Source organism: Pleuronectes platessa, chromosome 20 (assembly GCF_947347685.1).
Source record: "Pleuronectes platessa chromosome 20, fPlePla1.1, whole genome shotgun sequence".
In the NCBI taxonomy this organism is placed as follows: domain Eukaryota; kingdom Metazoa; phylum Chordata; class Actinopteri; order Pleuronectiformes; family Pleuronectidae; genus Pleuronectes; species Pleuronectes platessa.
In genome coordinates, this window is record NC_070645.1 from 13,479,037 (window position 1) to 13,499,544 (window position 20,508).

Consider the following 20,508-nt stretch of genomic DNA (forward strand, 5'->3'; position numbering starts at 1 on the left):
CCCCCAGCTGAACCAACGCATCGGTGACAACCGTGGCGTCTCCAGCGGGTTAAAGTCAGTGGAGGCTCTTTGGAAATGACACATTAACAAATAGAGAGCTCAAGAAGGAGGGCACACCACATCAGCGCTCACACTCAGGGCTCACAGCTGCAAACCTGTGAAGTGGTGTGTGTTTTTTTTAAACAACACGTTTGCATTTATGTCATCAAAAACAGTATGACATTCAACGAGTGAATTAAGCATGACCGGCAAAGTAACTTCATTTTAATTATCCCATGTTGGCCATTGATTGGATGTAACACACGTCTGGCTTCCATTAATTGTTTTGATTTGGAGAATGTTCAGGTAAGGCGAACTAAATGAGTGGTGATGGGTTTTAATCAATGTCATACCCATAATGAAATGCAATCTTACAGAGCCAGGGCTGCTTTGTGTTGTTTTTTTAAAATATTAATTTCCCCTTAATGGTCCACATTAGACAATTCTGCTTGGTTTAATAAACTTGGAATAGAATTGAGAAAAGTCAATAAGGACTTCTATTATCTTCCAACAACAAAATGAAAAGTGCATTGTTTAATTTTTTTTTTTAGCTTTACATCTCGTCCATTTAACAACATTGTGCAGCATTCTTTGTATGCACTTTATTCTCAGGTCTTTTAAGAACGAGGACGTGAACCGGGCTCGTGTTTGCACGACAAACATCCTCACCCTCTTCAGCGAGTCGCTGTTTGGGTTTTAGTGAGAGAGACTGCTGTGACAGTACGGCCACTTGTGGGAACTCTAAATCCCTGTGGGACAATCCGGATGATAAGTGAAGACGTTGGTTTGTCGGAGTGTCCTTTCTACATCGCCAACTCCCCTCACCCAACACACACACACACACACTCACACACACACAGATTTATCAGCATGCGCACTCTCCCCATAAAAAGGATTTGAGGGTCAGCCTTTGGACATGATCTGGCCTGGCATTTGGATGGGACGGAGAGGAATCATGTGGATATGTATGCATGTACAAACAGCATGTATGAAGAGCATGCACACACAGTCATACACACACACACATGCACACACACATCTATACACACATATAATAAACTCAGGCCATGCTTGTGGTGGAGGCATAATTCCTTCAGTGTAAGGCAGTGGTGGTGGAGGCAAGCAGTTGGAGAACACCAGGGGGAGGAGGAGGAGGGAGTTTCTTTCTTCTCGGCCACGTGTCCATTTCTGATTCTCGACAAGGCAACAGACTCTGCAGCCAGTGTTCACTTCCTGTGTCGGCCGCCACTCTAAAGCCGGATTAAAAAACCACCTGGGAACAATCTGTTTCCACCCCGCGTCTGTCACAGCACGTTGTGGGAAACTTGCCCAGCGATCGTCTTAGCTCTTAAATGGTGAAAACAAGAGCAGTGTGTGTGTGTGTGTGTGTGTGTGTGTGTGTGTGTGTGTGTGTGTGTGTGGGAGAGAGTCCAACATTTCCCTTGGTAAAACACTTGAGCATTAACTAATTGTTGAGTGAAAGTAAGGCACTAGCGTTGTTTTTGGAAATATGAACATTAGCCACATAATAGAGCTTAAAAACAGTTTGATGTGTTGTGAGATGCACTTGTTCCTTTTTTTGCTGAGAGTTAGAGAGGAGGATCAAAACCAATGTCACGTGGAACAGAGAGACTGAAACGACTTGTTTCTTTTTCACACTTCTTTAGATTAAATAAACAAGACGTGATGAGTTTAGCAGTGAGCTTTAGATGTCCATGCCTCCTTTATCTACACCGCTTTTCCTTTAAGGGTTGCAGAGGGAGCTGGATCCAATCCCAGCCAACATTGGGTGTGAGACTGGGGTACACTCCTAACAGGTCACCGAAATATCACAAAAAATTCATTTACAATTTCACGTATATGGTCAATTTAACCTAATCCCCAGTCTGCGTGTCTTTTGCGGACATATGGAAACTCTACACAGAAAGGCCCGGCCGAACCAGGATTCAAACTGGGTCCCTGGGCTCCACCAGCATGCCAGTCTTTATTTAGAGCCGAGCTGGAGGTGTACCTCCTGCTTTGAGCCTTTATGATAAGCTGACCCAACTGTCTCCTGGTCTCAGCTCTATATTTGACAAACAGAGAGTGATCAGTCCTCTCAACTAACTCCCAGCAAGTCACCGGATTTCAAGTTGAGCTAAATAGAAATGAACCTGAAAGTCTGAGGGTTTTGTGACTCTGACCAAAAGGGAAACTGATTTCATAATGTTTTCAAATAATACTGCGTGTCTAAATCCATAGCTATTGCATTAAAGCAACAACTGTATCAACTAATGTTTGGATGAAACCAGTGGACGTCCATGACTCACTAAAGGCTTAGAATAGATCTGGAGCCGACAGTTACGACTACAGGCAGCTTTGGTGTTTATCACCATTTAACAGGAAAGTTTATCACTGGGCAAGTTTATCAGAAAGTTCTCTTTAACCAGCCGCTCTATGTGGGTCCAGGATTGGACAGGGAGGGGGTGACATGCCTGATCAATGTGGTGCCCCCGGGAAGCGAACCGACTCAGTGGGAGCAGCTGAGGAGAGTGGAGCCAGGCTGTGAATGCACTTTGACTTGTTCAATACAGTCGTGCGGTTCCTGCACCACACAGCCTTCCAGGCAGCGGTAACCTGAGTCATGGCACCTCTCTTCTTCCTCCTCCTCCTCGGGGGCTACTGGTTGACGAAGATAATACCAGCCGAGGCGCTCGCGGCTTATATTAAAATGACCTCCTGTGACATTATACTGCCAGAGAGGTCCTGGCACTTTAATAAAGTCTAGATGCCATTTATTTATAATGCATTGGGAGAGAGGTAAAAATAACAAATGGCATTCGGCATTCAGAGCCAGGCAAGTGTCATCTGGTTGAGTCGAGTCTGGATAAACTAAATGAACAATAACAATTTTTTTTAAATACGTCCATATCATGAAATACTTCTTACACCCTCAACCTACAGCCCACCACAAAAGAAATAAAGAAAAGGTCATTCGAGTGTTGAGTGATTCTTCACAGGATTATTGGAATCAGAAATGAACACTTGGCACAGAGTTGAAGAGGATGTATGCTGCAGGGGGATACAATAGGCAAAGCAAGGCACCAAGCAGTCATATAGATCCTTTGTAACTGTTTACTTACTAACTGGACCAATGTTATTAGGAATACCTGCAAGAGAGGAAGAGAAGAAGAATTACATTACAGGCATACAACCGTGTTACTGCAACATTTCCCCCCTAGAAATAAACTGTTGACCCTGATCCATCAGGATGAGCTGGAGACACCTGGAATAAGGTATAAACTGAGTGCTAGTGATCTTGTAAGTGTTTAACCTTTATTCAAGCTTCACACTTTTTGTTTGAATCCTGTTTTCTTAAGTCTGCCTTGATATCTGTACTAGAAGAGCCAGGAAAAGGTCACAGAGCAAATGATAAACATGTCACAAACTCATTTTGGGCTCACGACAAGTCAATAATAAAGCCAATCTGATTAATTTTATGAACGACATTGACTCTAAAATGGGTGCTAAAGAAAGAAGTTGCAAGATCATGGATGTGCCACGGCTCGATTGCTGGAAAACCAGATGAACACATAGTTTTCTTGCTTTCCTCTGCACCACGGAATGTTTAGATAAAGCTCTACACACAACTTGAACCATGCAAACAATAAAAAAAAAGTGACAGTGCATTGTAGAACCATCTGAGGACTCTGTAATGACAAATAATAATTCTGAGGGTTCTCTGGAGTATCAACACAGGCCAAGGAAACAGCCCATTCCAAACAGTCAGAGCACTAGTGTTTTAGTAAAGTCGCACATTGCTTTCAGACGGCTCCCGGCTCATCAGTCTCTCAAAAACACGCTGCCAAAGACACATGATGCCGAATGCACACACACACACACACATATCAAATAGCATCATAGATGGCAAACACTGGCCCCCGACGCCAAAGGAAGACATGTCTTATCCTGCTGCCTGCCTGTCCCTCCATCAAGCAATCCCTCGTGCCAGACAGCCACTGAGCAGATAATACAGTCTGTCTCATCCCCATGGTGACCAGATCTCCCCCACACCAGGCAGCTGGCTGGCTGTTTGAGGAAACGTGCACGCGCCATCTGATCCAACTACCAACATCTTGGTTTGGGTCATATTTGGGTCTCTCAATGGGAATGGCACACTCGTTCATATTTCTGGTGACTTCAGACACTTGTGTTAGAAAACACTGTGTATTTTGGGATAAGCCTTCGTTTTTCAGAGGAATCTGCTTCCGGGACGTCAACGCCAGCTCCACTTTTTCAAATCATCCTTTTCAGCAGAAGCCCACCCTCCCATTCCCTCTACCTCCTACCCTCAATACCGCAGTCTACCCACAAAAACAAACAACCCCCTCGCTATAGGAGGGGAAGCCTCCTGGGCAGCAGGAGAAATGCACTGATGTAAACTGCAGAAGAAGAAATAAAATAAAAAAAAAGAGCCCTCTCTTCTCTTTGCTTACATCTGTCTCGTCACCAGCTCACCGCCAACCTACGGCGGAGGAAGCTGAGGAGGCGAGCAGGCATCTGTGTGGCCTTTCATCTAATGGAGCTATCCCGCAATATCCTGGGAACCTGAGGATTTCCTGAGAGTGTGTGTGTGTGTGTGTGTGTGTGTTTGAGAGTGTATGATAGTGCGCGTGGACTTTGATCCAACTCCTGTCATTCAATCACTCTCCCTGTGATCTCTGCCTGCCAGCCGTATTTAGGAGCCAAACCTGTGACCTGTCTGAGAGCAGTGAAGTACAGGAGGCTGCGCTGACACGCGGAGGCAGAGCATAATGGATGTCAAACCTCAAGGGGCTGAGCAGATGCTAACCAGGAGACAGGAAGGACGAGGACAAGGACAATCGGGATCGCGATCACCTTAATCACCGAGTGCAGTTTGATCCGGCAGCGTCGCTGTCACAACACGGACACACGTCGGACACTAAAAACAGTTCACACACATATTACCTGTGGCTTCACTATTGTGTTTTTAATAGTGCCAGCAATTGCTGCAATGGAATTTGAATCTGATCTCATTGGATTATTAATTTGCAGAGTGATTGGAAGAGCATCTGAAAAGAATCATGATTCATGTTTTCATAGTCTGATCACTAATTAAAAGCGTTGCGTGTGTCTTTGTGAAAGCTGATTAAATGTGTAATTGCTATGAATTCAGGTGACGAGCTCACATCTATAAATAATAAGTCACTACAGTGGGAAGTATATGCAGGTTGTATGTGAATAACCAACCCCCCCACCCCATTGTGGAAACAGTAACCGAGAATAGGAATGTCAGATTATCTTGATCTACTTGCACATGAATTGCAAACTATGGTCTTTTTCACCTCTGAAAGTCTGATGTCTTGTTTACATTGTTTGCATTTGATCCAAACATCGTGATTTGGGGATTGGACTAAAGAATTTTGTATGACATCCATCATCTTGTCGTCGTGAGCTGTGTCTTTATATACTTGACATTGAGTGGTTGGTAGACAGGCAGCTTTGTTTAAACAGGCAAAGACTTCTATTGGTGTCCATCACAGTTCATAGAGAATATTCTTTATAACAGTGTTTATGGACAAAACTATCATGATGAGCTGCACAGTAGTGACAGCACATGACTGATGTTTGACCCATGAGTGACACTGATGCACTGGAGGGGTCTGTACCTCCAATAAGACCATGTTCATATCAACATTGGGAAAAAAGCTACTTTCTTAAATTAGTGAAAAATAGTTGCTGCATGTACTTGCCTACAGTCCTCCCTGTGGTGCTTTGATCTACTGCAGTATATTGACTATCATTTTCCTGATGTGAATATAATGTATTTGTTATATAAATCATGTTGTGGGCAAGTTTTTTTTTTTTTAAGAAAGCGCTCCTTTGTCACTTGAATTCGAGGTCAGATAACCATTTCTCCTGAGTCCTGATCCGGGACACCAGTTCCGTCCGTTGTAATTATCCGCTGCTTTATGAACTACCTGTGGGGTTCGAGCAGATGTCCGGGATCCCATGTTGGGTCATTCGATTAATTTTCAATCACCATCATTTCCAATCCCGTTCACCTGCCTTGCCCCCGCCATTACGGGCACGGCTGCAATCTAATTGTGTCCTATCGTACAGGAAGAGCATTAGGAGCCGCTTATATGACGGTGGGCTCCATTGATTTTTACGAGCGGTGCGGGGATCACGGTTTGCGAGCCGCTGGGTGGTGAACATGATCTGCGAGGGCCGTGCGATTCACTGAACATGATACGTGTGCATGTGAGGTCAGCACATGCCACACGTGCACATTTGACCATTAAAACACAGAAGAGGGCCAGAGTCATGGAAGCAGCGACTGATGTACAATAAATGTCACTTCACAGAGCAGCGCGGCCACAATTCCCACTGCTGCATGTCCATCCTTCACTGGTTCGGTTCCAGTTACGCTGTCAACCATCCAAGACCATCGCTGTAACCTTGCTAATGGGTTATCAGAGAGCCATAATGAAATGTGCAACCCATGGATCTATTGGCACACATCCCATTTCCTCTGTGAACACGCTACTCTGTCATTTATTCAGCCTCAGTGTGTCCTCACGTGTGCAGACAGAAAGTTGAGAGCACATTCAGCTGCTGGTGTGGAAGTCAGTGTGTGTGTGTTTGTGTGTGTGTGTGTGTGTGTGTGATATGGGCATTATTACATTGTGTCGGTCACTATCCATTCTATGCTGACCTTCGATGTGTCTCACCTGTTTGCCTTGGTGCTTTACCTGGACTGCTCTGAAAAAGGGCTTATCTAGTGAATTTCCACCGCAGGCAAAGTTGGTAATTACTTTCCCTGGCGACCGTCATTTTACAGCAATCCATCATCATCTGCAGCTCTTTGGCCGCGTGCAGCCCAGTGCCGGTGACGGGCATCGCTAACTGGTTAGCTCCAGAAAAGGCGGCCAAAAACACAAGCGCGCGGTTTGCAACCTGATTGAATTCCTCCAGAGTAAAATTACGGGCTTGCCTTGCCGGAGTGCCCCGGGTGGCTCGCTTGCGCTCAATGTGTAGATCTGAATTGAAGGTGGCAAGTCTTAAAGTGCCCCGGAGCCGAGTTGGAAGGAGCACAGTTTGAGGTTTCAGGGACGGAATGAGGCGTGTACGTCGGAGGTGGCAGAAAGGTTGGGGAGAGGGAGGAGGGGGGGGAAGGAGAAATCTGGAGATGGAAGAAACAAATATTTGAAAGAAAGATTACCGTCACAGCTGCACAGAGCCGAGATGTGGGAAAGACAGAGTAAACAAGCCCGGTCTCTGGGGTGGATGGGGGTGTTATGAGGGAGAGAGAGAATGTGAGCATGAAACGAAACCAAGAGATGGAGCGAGAACAGGCGGAGGCAGCGGAGGCAGGGAAGAAGAGGCAGAAGAAGGGAAAGGGAGAAAAAAATGGTGGTATGGAAGGAGGGCAGAAGGAGCACCGGAGTAAGAGCATGCAAAACAACAGGCAGTGGATTTTAAAGAGAACAAAAGGAGGAGAAATGGGATAAAATGTAAATTCAAGCAGCCGTGGAAAAAGGAATAAAAGCAGAGATGAGTGGGTGAAGGTGGATGTGGAGATATGTGCACATATAAAGAATGTTTAAATGTTTATGTGTGAAGACGCATAAACTCAATGCAATTATATTTAGAGGGCAATGTCTCTCAAAACAAATATTTTCTTTTTAATCAACTGATGCTTAGAATAAATGGAACAATTCACCAGTTTAACTACAGTAATGTGGATGCTTGTCTGATGCATTAGCTGCACCCAGGGCTCATTTAACAATCACCTCCATCGAAATGTTTAGTTGTATGTTGCAAACAAGTTCCCATGAAATCTGAATCTCGGTCCCTGACCCCATGAAGGGAACATATATGACAAACATAAAACCATAAAACCATATGTGCATATGCAGTAGTGGTTGTTTGTGTTCACTCACAAAATAATGAGTCCAGTTCCTTTGGGATTTGGTCCTCCCATTGAAATACACCTCCTCTGGAAGAGGGATTAATCACAAAAGGTCTATATGTGTGTATATGCAGATGAGTGTGAGGCTATATGCATGTGTATGTGTGTTTTGTCACATGTCCGTGCTGGGCTGTTCTGCCTGACATTGAGCTGCATAATACTTGCTTAATTACTGGATATACACAGTTTTCTAAAACTCGGGTAAATCAGTTTAAAAATGGAAATTGACTCATTCCCCTCTTTCTCTTTGACATCATGAAACGCACTGAAAACAGAGGCACTCTTGCCAAATGAGTGCGTTTACCCAGGTGTCACTGCCAAAACAAAGTGATTGTATCTATTCCCATTACAGACCATAGCCAGATGTGACTTTTGACAGTGGATTTTTTTGACCAGTGGAAAAGGGGCTTAAGTGAAGTTGTTAACTCGCTAGTTTAAATTTCCGAAGTCAGGTAAACCCATTTCTATTGATTAACCAAACAAGCCTGTCATATTCGTGTAAAGTCTCTACCTCCACGGTCAACATGGTTCTTTGTCCTGTGATGTCTCCAGTTTCTTCTCCATCAGCTTGTCAACCAATTGCACATCTGTGTACATCTGGGAATTACGCGTCCCACCCATAGGGGGAGCAAATCTAGCATTGTGTCAATTTGACATACACTGCGCAAAAATGCTATTTGTGTTTGTGACTGTCAACTGCAGATGTGACAGTTATTTTGGTCATCTGCAGGGGATATCGGGCGTTTCCAGTGGGATGGAAGAGGAGGATGAGTGCTGATGTGGATCTTCTTTCCAGGCAGGCCATGAATCATTACAGTGAAATCCACTGCATGTCCACGCCTCTCACCGCTTTGATCACAGGAGATCCATAAACTCTACGGCTGGCTCGGGCTAAATCTGAGCAAGTGTTTCCTAATCCTGCCCTGACAAGGAAATCTATGCTTCTTATCAAGATACAAACAGAACTAATGAGGACAATTTCTCCCCGGGAACGGATCGAGATGCAGGACGAGTGCTCCGAACTTCCCCCCTGAACCTGGCACGGGCCTGGATCCACAGCCACCGAGGTTATTGCTGCCAAAGGAGGTTCGACCAGTTATTAAATCCGAGGGTTTGCTTACTTTCTCCAACAGCGCAGTGAATGTTTAATGGCTCATGTTCAATAAAGACAGGAAAGATCATATTCTGGGTGTGTTGTCGGCCCGAGCACGTTGTGTTTGCCTGTTCTTAGACAGAGATCGGATCACACTTTAACACAAATGAATGCTTAGAGAACCAGCTTATTGATTCACATGCTTTTTTCTTGCCGGTGAAAATAACTTCAACGCTCCTGCTGCCAGATAAAGAAACGTCACAGCCATCAAATAGCGTCCCTCTTTCCCTTTTGCACAATCTCAGCTTGTCTTTTACTGGCAATAAGGTTTTTCATTTGCACTGACGTTTATCCTGGATGGAGTCGGGATGTGTCTTCAGCTAGAGGAACAGCTCCAAAGTTGGCAATCTGCAGTGCGATTGGAAATGAATAATGTATGTAGGGCATGCAGCGAATCCAAGTTTTCTGTTTACAAAGGAACGCCCCACAAATTGGACATAATGAGCAATTACTTTACATTATCTTACAGTTTGTAGCGAATTAAAAATGTAGTCCATCAGCGTCACATGATTAAGTTCCTGGTTTCTGTGTTAGCTTGTTGCCGGAGTCGGATGTGCCACAAGACTTTCACTCTTCCATGCATGACGCTGCTATTATTTCATTAATTTCTCACCGTCAACAAGACCCAGCCCAACAATGTGTGTCAGTAATGTCAGTAACAGTGTTGACAGACTTTTTATTTGGTTGGGCAGCTCAGAATTGTTTGAACAGGTTGTGATCATCTGAGCCGTTTCCAGCAGGAAAGTTTATTTCTAATCTCCTCTGATTACTGGGACTGAGATAGACAGGACAGGAGCAGTGACCGCTAACCGCTAACCATCAAAACCAGTGATCATTTAGTTTATTACAACTTGGTTCAAACTTTTACCACCTCGGCAAAGGAGGTTATGTTTCTATCTACATTTGGTTGCTTGTATGTTAGTTAGCAGGATGATGGATTATCATAAAACTTGTTGGAAGGATGCAGTATGAGTCATGGAAGAACCAAACAGTTTTTGGGGCAGATCCATATATTTTTTTCTACTTTTCTTAACATTGCCAGATTAATATTTTGCTTGATTTCTCAGAGAATAATTCACGGATCTGGACAAATATTCAAATATTTTTTAAAAAAAAGGGCATGTTTAAGGGACTTGTTAATTTAAATGTGGTTTCATAATTTACATTCAACTTGTTATTAATGAGCTCAGTGATTTAAAAAGGTCAAATGTGTTATTATCTACCGTTATCCAAAAGGCAGTAGATTCTGGCAAGTTCCCCTGGTGTGAGACTAATAAAGGATTATCTTTCAAATTAAACCAACACAGCACAAACATATTTAAGCTCATATTTACCTATATAATTATATAACGATATGAATTAACTTGTATAAGTTGGGAGACTTCTGAACTCTGCACGGCCCCAACAGGAGTAAACAGTTGGAGCCACCTGGACTTGAAAAACTTTGGAAAAAAAAGAAGTAAATTTTTTCAAAATCCATTTAACTAAAGACTTTACCATTTCCCCCCGTTATTCTAACATAGAACTTCAGTGAATGTCCTAACTAGTACGTTACTGCAATTTCCCAAAATATTCTAAGTTACATGTAAATGATGTATTGCATCATGCAAGTAACCCAAAATGCCAATCAAATTGCAGTAAATAAACCAGATTAGCTCAAATGTATCTTGTGGTATCTAACTGAAAAATACAGCAAAGGTTAACAGTGCATTTTTAGTTGGAAACAAACTTTTCAGATGCCCCCCCTCCCCATCCATCGTCAGCCCATATCTCCCTCAGCCTCCCTCAGCCCTACAGTGAAATGAACTGCCATGGTTAATTCTCAAACTGATCCCTCTCCTTTTGTCTCCACATCGGGAGGAAGCGAGCGTGAGTGAGTCGGTGAGGGGGAGGTGGGGCGAGAGAGGGAAAGCGAGAGAGACAGAGCCACCCCAGACGGCTGAGTTAGCTGTGACAGAGAGTGATGCCCACTTCCCCTCCTTCTATCTCTGCCATCCTTTTCCTTCTTTATCACTTTTTAAACCCCGCTTCTTCCTCTTCTTCTGCTCCCGACACGGCACCGCTGTAAAACGACATATCGCACCCCCCCCCCCCCCCACCAGATGATGATTCATCGATCTCCTTATCGCATCAGACGTCTTGATGGGCATAGTAAAAAGAAATTAAATCTTAATTAAATTTTCATCTTTGACAAATTTGTCTCTGCGGAGCTGCCATATGCTCCTCTGGGTTCGGGGGGGAAAACACCGAAGACAAGGAGATTTTTTGGATCGGGAATTGAATGAGCTTGAAAATTACACAACAGCACAAAGTCATTTTTCTGTCAGGCCTTCTACTCTGGAGGGACAGCCTTGCATTCCTATAGATTTTTAGCAGAGTTATTAGATTATGGATTTGTCCCCCCAAAAGACAAAAGTATAATAATACAGTTTATACCGAGACTGTTTTCTCCTCACTTGCAGGGGGAGAGTGTGTGTGTGTGTGTGTGTGTCCTAGTGTCATTACGAATGTATGTGTGAGCATGCAGGGCTGAATGAGCACCTGTGTGTGTGTGTGTGTGTGTGTGTGTGTGTGTGTGTGTGTGTGTGTGTGTGTGTGTGTGTCACCTTTTTTAATAATGTGCTGTCGATCTGGGCTCTGGGGATGGCCATTTTACTAACCCTCCCTAACTCTCATAACGCGGCTCCTCCGGGGGGGGGGGAATAAGTCATCAGCCGGGGGCAAAGACACCTCGAGCACCGGCAGGTAAAAAATAAAATAAAAACACAGTGGATGCAATAAGGAGGAAGGGCGGGATGAAGCTGCGAGGGGGGTTGAAGTAATGTCTGGACACTTGAAACTTGTGGCCCTGCTGCAGATCACTCAGCTGATGTATGGCAAGAACGCCGGCCGCTATGGAGCCTGTGTTAATCTGGTCTCCTGAGACACGATTACAGGACTCAGATGACGTTGAATGTTTTTTATGTTGAACATGAAAGATGTACATACCCACACACTTACTACTTCAACTACTTCAGTGAGTGTGTGCCGTGTCAATGTGAGGCACTAGAGCCGACTCTCTGCTCGGCTCCTCACGTCAGCTGGGTGACGCTGTGTCCTTGTTCGCTTCATTCCTCAGATGAGCTGTTGCTTTTTCTGCTTTCGCTTTTTCAACAAAAGATAAAACCTTTAAAAAATGTCTAAGCAACTGAATAAACTGAGACCCTAATACAGTATATTTTACATTTTCAATGGCTTGAAAGTCAAGTTGATCAGAATATATCACTATCGCAAACATCTGGCATCATGCAAAACACATTTTCCTTTTCTTATCTAAAATCTCTTTCAGGCTACGGCCACACTAATCTTTTTATTTTGAGTTTTAAAATGTATAATTTATGCCTTGTTTACTCTTTACACACCACACCAGAGTTTTGGAAGCGAAAACTAAGGTTGTGTTTTAGTCTGGACGGGCAGTTCCATCTCATTGTCACATGAGATCACTGGTTATTTCTCACCATTGCTACGTCATGTGATTGGATTATTATCTGCGTTATGAATGGAGATTATTTCTGATACAGAGATTAACCGCTCATCTGGACTGATCTAAATACTGTTGAGTAATACAATCAGTGTGGAAGCAGCCTGGGTTTGTAGGTAGGTTACTAAAACAAGTGCTACATGTCTGATTCAAAGATTTCTGCACAGAATAGGAGGTGTGCATTCACAAGACGTGGTCATTGGCATAAACAAGGACCCGACACTGCCACATAACACTACCAGTGTCTGTGGCAGTGTCGGGTCTTTGCTGCCAATTTGGTCTGTTTGTGTGAAAACTTTGCCGTCCTACTGTCAGAGATCAGCAGATCAAATCTAAAATAATTGTAGCAATTAAGAACAAATCTGTTATAATGACCCACATAGACAAAGGTTTTCACCAGTGCTGTAAAATGACAAAACTCCTGTGACGACACCACAAGACATTAGAGAAAAGAAAGGACTTGGCCCAATTCCTTCAGCTCAAGCTGGAGTAAGTAATCGGTTCTATCCCACATTAGCATTGCAGCTGCAGCTGGAGAACATTATATATGAACACTAATACTTTTAGTGTAAAAGTATAAAGCAAAGCTTGTGTCCCTCAAATAATAATGATGCAATAGAATGCAGTCTGCTGCCAGATGAATGGATCATATACATGGACCTGTGTAAACATGGATGTAATGGAGAAGGTTCACCAGTGCTCCCAGTTCCAAGATGGCAGTAGAGTTTGTGACATGCCTCCATTGCATCACAGGTTTGTTTCTAGCACGAGCCTGGCATCATGTAACTGCTTATGTAAACTCTTCACCAAATCCTCTTAAATCCCGAATATTTTGTGAATCAACAAGTTTTGTTGCTCAGACTTGAAGTTTCAGTCACATAACGGAAACCACAAGTAACTGCCAAGTTTCATTTTTTATCTGGCCAGTTTTACATCAATTGGAAATAATTGTCAGGGGGAGGATCCAGTTATTTAAACACAGTGCTCAAATATTGGCTTGTGATGCATGAGGATAAACACCATCATCCTGGTTAATATTTGTAAACTCCTCCACAGTCAGTGACCGTCTGAAGTGGCCAGCCCCGGTGGATCTCTATCAGAGAATCACTGCAGCCTCTTTCTGCTCTTGTTGTTGTGGTGTTCTCTCTTTAGTCTGGTCTAACTGGGATCAGGTGATTGACTCAGACAGATAAAGATATCCCTTCTCCTCGCCCTTAAACAGCTTTGGCTGCTTTGGTCGTAGGTTCCACGCTTGTTGTTCTGCTGAATGATGAAGTGGGTTTTGATGCATTTTGCTGAATATTAACTCAGAATAATCTTGTATAACTTTAGATTCATCCTGTTGTTTCCATCAACAGAGAAATCCTCACTGAGTACCACTGTGTCAGTTCCATTCCAGCCAGAATAGATGCACCACTATTTCGGACAGATGAGGTGGCAGCTTTGTCTTATGAGATGTTTCTCCTTTTCTTTCCCTTTTCCATCATTTTGATAGAGGTTAATTTTTGTTTCATTAGTCCACAGACATTTGTTCCACAACTCCACTGTTTTCTTTCTGAGTGTTTGGGAACTGCAGCCCTGGTCTTTCTGAGGATAACCAGGGTTTGTATCTTGTGGTGAATCCTCTGGGGTTCTGGAGTAGACATGTCTGCTCTGGAGAGCTGCTCATCCGTAAGACTCGTGCTCCTTGGTCAACTAATTTGTTTCATTTAATTATTTAATTTTCCAGTTTGGTTTGAATGCATTTCGGATGATTTTTACAAACCAACGACCTTTGAGTTCTCTCTGGTAAATCATTTGCTTTCTTTAGCCTCTTTATCGTCCTCTTCACTTGCACGGTCACCTTGTCACTCTAAAGAAAAACTCCACCTCAAAGCTCTTTTCTTCATAAACTCATCTTGAAAGGACATATCGGCCATTTGAAAAATTTAGTAGCCAATTACTTCTAAATCCTAACGATTTGGGAACCAATGCGTTGATAGAGCTTGACCCTGTTCTTGACCCAGTCCAATGGCCATACCAAGCAGAACCAGGATGTTGAACCTTGAAAGGATTTGGGTTATGGTAGCAGCGTCTATGTTGTAGCTTGTGGCCATGCACACACAACAAGGTGCACAAGAAGGAGGCTTAAAAACAAAATGACATGTGACTGTCTCAGCGTCTTCAAGCGATGGCAAAAATGATCTCACTGGCTAAGAGTGGATTTATTAAACACCACTCAATTTGATTTATATTCCACTTCACCCTGTTCTTTTGGTCATGTACCTACATTGCAGGCGCACTTGAAATAGGGCGATCAATCTCCCATCTTTCAATCAGCAGTCCTTTCAGTATTTACACAGACCTACTCAAATGAAACTGAGACTCTGCACTTTCATGTAGTATTCATTACTACTCTCCTTCAGCATTCCTACTTCTACTGTGGCTGGTATGATTAAAAACTGCGTCACTCACAATGATAGTTATTTTAATACAGGTTTTTTACATTCCGAGTTTCTATAAGTCGGGATTGACATCCAAACGTCCCGTTCCCAGAGGAATACGGAGTTCTAAAAACGTAGAATTGAGCATGTACGGTCTTTTCAGTCAATGCAACGACCTTGACGTCATGGATGTTTTGTACAGGATGTGAAGATGGTAACGACAAGTGAAGTCAGACAAACACACACCTGCTGCTGCTGCAGATGCTACAGGGCAGCGTTTGCTAACACTTGTGTTGACACAGGAGTCAGAGAAGAAGACTCACAGATGTAACAACCTGACTGCACCGGCTACATGATGCTAATAAGTTAGGGCAGTGGTTTTCAAGCATTGTCTGCTAAAGATGCTTATGAGCTTCCACCAGTATTCTCTTTGCAAGTGCAATTTTCCCATATTTATTTAATTTTGATAATATAAACCTGTTTTATGAGGCTGAGCCACAAACACCTCACCTGGATTAGCTTCTCCTGTTGGATTTCGATGCATAGGTTTCCACGGATGACAAAGCAAATATAGATCATTTTAATTCTCGTCTTTGCTTCTTTGTCGTTTATCCCTTTGAAAAACTGTTAATAACTTCACGTCACTTTGGAAATCTCACAACACAATATCTCACGATTAATGTCATTGTCAGAACTCTCAAACATGACTCACAGGCTGCTGCTAATTGGGATTTAACTGTGATCACTTGTATATGCAGGTGTCTTTGTTAGTCAAAGTCCCAATTTCATGGAAAATCTTTCTTTTTCATTTTGTCAGGATGTTGTATTTGTGTCTGTGAGACCCAAACTGATTAGTATTCCAAGTTACCCATCCTTATAATTACTCTGTTTGTGAGTGTGCATGTGTGTGTACTTGTTTTTGTTGCCTCTTTGTGACCTTTCCCAGCATACACACTGACCTTGTCAGGACCAGTAGACCTCATGGGGACCAAAGCTTGGTCCTAATGAGACAAAACATATTTTCTGAGTTCCTGGTTAATATTAGGTTTAACTTATGGCCCGAGTTGGTCATCGTTAAGGTTTGTTTGTGGTATAGTTATGGTACACGCTTCACTGCGGCTTGAAGACAAAAAGGCAATTTCCCATAACGTAGAGACGGTAAGGTAATTTCAGGTTTAGGTTAAGGAAAGGCTAGGTTTAGGTTAGGGGAAGGTTAAGGTTAAAGTTAAGGTTAAGGTTAGGTCAAGCCTAGGGGTTTTAAGTTAAAGTAAGACTGTGATATACATGTAAGAAGATTGAATGTGTGTGTGTGTGTGTGTGTGTGTGTGTGTGTGCACTCACAGATATTAGCTGTGCCCTTAGGGATGGGCAGGTAGGAGCCAGCACTCCACGCTCGCCCCTGGTAATTCCTCTTGCAGCGGCCGCAGTCAGGCCCGGTGGTGTTGTGTTCACACTCGCAGCCCAACTTGTCTTTGTCATATACGCAGCTGATGGCATGAAGGTTGCACTTGCACCTGTCAAAGATAGGGGGGGGGGGGGGGGAGAAGAAAGGGAGGAGTTAAAAGAGCACAAGCACACGAACATGAGTGAATCTTTCCAGCAGGGAATGTAAAACAGAGAGCTTTTTCTTATTTTGTTGGACAATGCGGCTGAAGGGCAGCGCGTCCTTGAGTGGCAGCGGAACACAGTCTGAACGGCTGGCTGCTTCTTCCACTTCAAGAGGAGCCGGTTCAAAAGGAGGCAGGCGATCGCAAGAGCAAGTCTGGCATCATTATTTTCTCCCCTTTTTTTCCCCGTCTCCCCGTCTCCACTCGGGAAGGTAGCTCAGTTTTAATTGTCCCACTGGAGAATGCATAATTGTGGTAAGGTCACAGTCAATGGGCGAAGGAAGACCGGGAGAGGGGGAGAGGGACAAAGGGGTGCAAGGGGAGGCTGAGAAAAATTGTGGAACAAGTACTGGTAGAATTGAAGCATTGAGGCTTGTACCTCTGCAAGCGAAGAGCAGCTCTGCTTGCCAGAGGGCGGCAGGGAGCAACAGCACGTTCTCCAAGACAAATTAATATGAGATGAGAGCTCAGAAGCATATATTCAGCCTGGAAAGGAGGGGGGGCTCCCTGAAGGTGCACTAAATCCTCACTCACATCCCGCTCACCAGATCCTTCATAGAACAATAAACTCAGCAAGTTCATTTTTTGCCATGGCCAGATGAGTGTTGAGGGGGAATCTGTCTGTTAAATGAATTTATGATCCTCATGCTGCATAATGTACTCGGAGGAATACAGAGAACTTTGAGTTACTAGACCTCTCTTTGAAGAACTTTGCGACTACCTGACTGAGGGTGGTACATTAATAGCTTTTTTAAACACAGATAAACCCACTAAAGAAGGAGCTCGATTCTGCTCAAATTGCCAGTAGAAGAGTTTTATTTTCTTATTTTCCCCCAGTATGTATGACCTCATGAGCAGCGCCACTGTATTGCGATACTCAGCTATTCCGCTCCTTTCTTATCACTCACACGTAGAGTTGATCTTTATAGCAACTTGGTGAATTAATATTCAGCCTTCCTAAAATCGTAGCAGAAACCCTGTGTCCTGTTCCCAGGATGTAAAAAAACAATAAGGACACAACTGTTCATGGCTATTTACGGGGAAATGCCCTGAAGTTCAATGGAAGTCAATGTGTAACGCTGGTGCAGCGTTGGTGTCTCGACTGCCAAAATGAAGAAGAAGACAATCGAACATTTCGTGCCCATCACTGCCGATCGGAGCCGATAAGAACCTGTGTCTACTTGAGAGACATTTGACCTGACACTGAATGCCGATCATATCCACTCCCATTGCGGACAAAATCCAGATGTTAGTGGGTTTTCTGACCGGTGGAAATGTGAATTATATGCACCCAAAACATCAGCACCCGGAAGCTTGATTCTCAAAGGTAACCTTACTGTTTCCAAAGCATCCCCCTGAGTAACGATCCAACGCCACTGCCAACACCGGCTGAAACCTCTAAGAGAGGCTGGAAGTCGGACTTCCAACAGGCATGACTCATCGCAGATAAATGGCTCTGTGGCTGTTTGTTTATTTCGAGAAAAATGCTGAGAGGCAGACCGAATGGCACTATTCAGGTCTGTGTGAAAGTGCCCTTTCATTCAGCTCCTTATTTTATTTTTTTTGAACTGGGAGCCAAGTGAAAGGCATCTAGCATTTGTTCTTAAGGCGGAGGGAGGGAGGGTGTTAGGGAGGTAGATGACAGAGATAGCCTTGACGCTGGTGTTTGCCACCATCTCAGGGAGAAACTCCGGTGACAGCTGGCCTCTTTCCCTTTATTCACCCTGCTTCACCACAGCTTAGCTTGATCCTCAATTTAATAAATTTAATTCATTAGGAGGAGAAAGAACAATGTTAAACCAATCGCTGCTTCTTGACCTTGATACTCAAACCACTCAACTGCTGTTTGCCTCAGATTCTAAAGCTGTGTGCTGACTGGGTTGGTTAGAGTCTGTTAGCTGGTTTCATTTAAATCCTGTTGCAGGTCGATAACATACCTGGACTCACAAAGCTCAGAGGTCATCAAATCTTTTAATCAAACCTTTGTCTCTCCTTGCTCCGCAATCTATTTGCAGAGAATTCAACATTCCTATGAGGCTTCATAATTTCTCCTGGCACTGATTCAACTACACATTACTTATTAATACTCTAGAGCCATTTAATAACATTCACAGCAGTACAGTTACCGTGACATCTTGAGGCAAAACGTTTCCACTTCCAAAATATCCCCGAACAAGTGCAGTTGCAATCAATGGATGGAGCCATGGTCCTGAGGTCCCGCCGACTCACCCATTCGACCAATGGTGAGTCAGTCTCAGCTGTCAATCATGACGTATAACATCAAATAACTACTTAAAACCAAATTAACTGGAAACAGGTACACTTGAACCAACATTTGTGTGACAGGAACCACCTAAAATGCAGAAACCATTTTTCAAACAAATTATTTCTTCATTTTGGCCCATGTCCCCTTAACTACCATTTATGAGGCAGGGTTTATGACCTATACCAACCAACGGGTAGCAATCTAGACGTGGAGTGGTCTTTGTTTTTTGCTGCACAATTAATTTTCAGGCTGTAGTAACACATATGTCAAAAAGTCAAATTCCAAATCAAGTTTAGGACACAAACTGATTTGGATTATGATTCGGATCACACACCCTGGTGAGAACCCTGTTATCCTGAGCAATAGGATTTCCAAAGCCAGAATGATGACACTGTTGCAGTGGTACAAAGGGCTGCTAATACTACTGCCAAGAGATAATGAGGTTCTCACACAAAAATCTAAACGTGTATAAAGTAATGATAATAATACTATAGTAGTAATAACACATTTTTCTGGATGCTCCCAGTGACTCCACTTTGCGCTCCACTAGAAACACAAGACTTCATCAGCAGTTACAATACAGTCCAGTCAACGCTGAGACCTGGAGGGGCTGATCGAGTTAAATGAGGTTTCAGTTGAGTCCATGAGGGGCTTAAATCAAGACGAGATTAGAATCAAGTCCCAACCGGCCCCGTTCCACAGACTTTCTTTTCTGGGTTATAAAGTCTGGCTTGTCAGTGTGTACACGTGTGTGTATGTGTAGGAGAAGCGGGTAGGGGACGTGGCTGTGGAATGACTCCACACGGAGCCCTTTGCGGTTTAACCTTCAGCGTCTTTTTAACATCGCTACAATTTTAATCACCTTCCAGAAACGATAGCAATGTCGACATAATGAGGGAGACCTCCAGCGAGGCCCGCGGGGGCCCGTGGCCACCGGCGCTGTTGTGCTGCCAATCAGCCGTGGAAATCGGGGGAGGCTCCCCGAGACGCAGCCAAGTAAACGGGTATTTAACAGCATCTTCATAGGTTTCCCATTCCGACTATGTTGTGTCTCCGTTTCCTGCGGGGCCTGCTCGGCGGGTTGTCTCCCTCCGACTTCCATCAGTCTTTGTATCATTCTCCTCATATCTCTCTCCTCCATCCACCTTTTAGTCTGTCATTTTAAACTCTGCTCCAGTATCACCGACTCATAAATATGCATGGGGCTAAAGCACCTTTGTTTTTTGTGTGGTGCTCTCAAAGTGATATTGCTCAGGGCACTATGGAGTGTGCCAGTCGCTGCCTGTGAGCGAAACGTCCTGATATGTATTCATAAAATTACCCATGAGGCTATGAGCTTAAATTGCCAGAGTGGCAAAAAAAAAAGAAAAGAAAAAGAAACCTCGACTGAAGTTTTGATTCTATTTTGTCTGAGCGAAAGGAGCAAACATATTCTTCTACCTGACAGGAGGTTGAAGTTTCCCTTGAAGTGTGGGAGCCAGGCGATATTGTCTGGCGTAAATTTATTATTATTCTTTATCCTGGT

The 20,508-nt window shown here is 43.7% G+C and overlaps 1 protein-coding gene across 1 annotated transcript in view; it reads right to left on the bottom strand.

Annotated features, from left to right (window-relative positions):
* Nucleotides 1–20,508, bottom strand: part of ntng1a (netrin g1a) — an 87,954-nt gene that overhangs the window by 12,907 nt on the left and 54,539 nt on the right. The window contains 2 exon segments of the mRNA XM_053413068.1: nt 3,162–3,188; nt 16,452–16,624. Of these exon segments, the coding sequence (XP_053269043.1) occupies nt 3,162–3,188; nt 16,452–16,624 (200 nt within the window).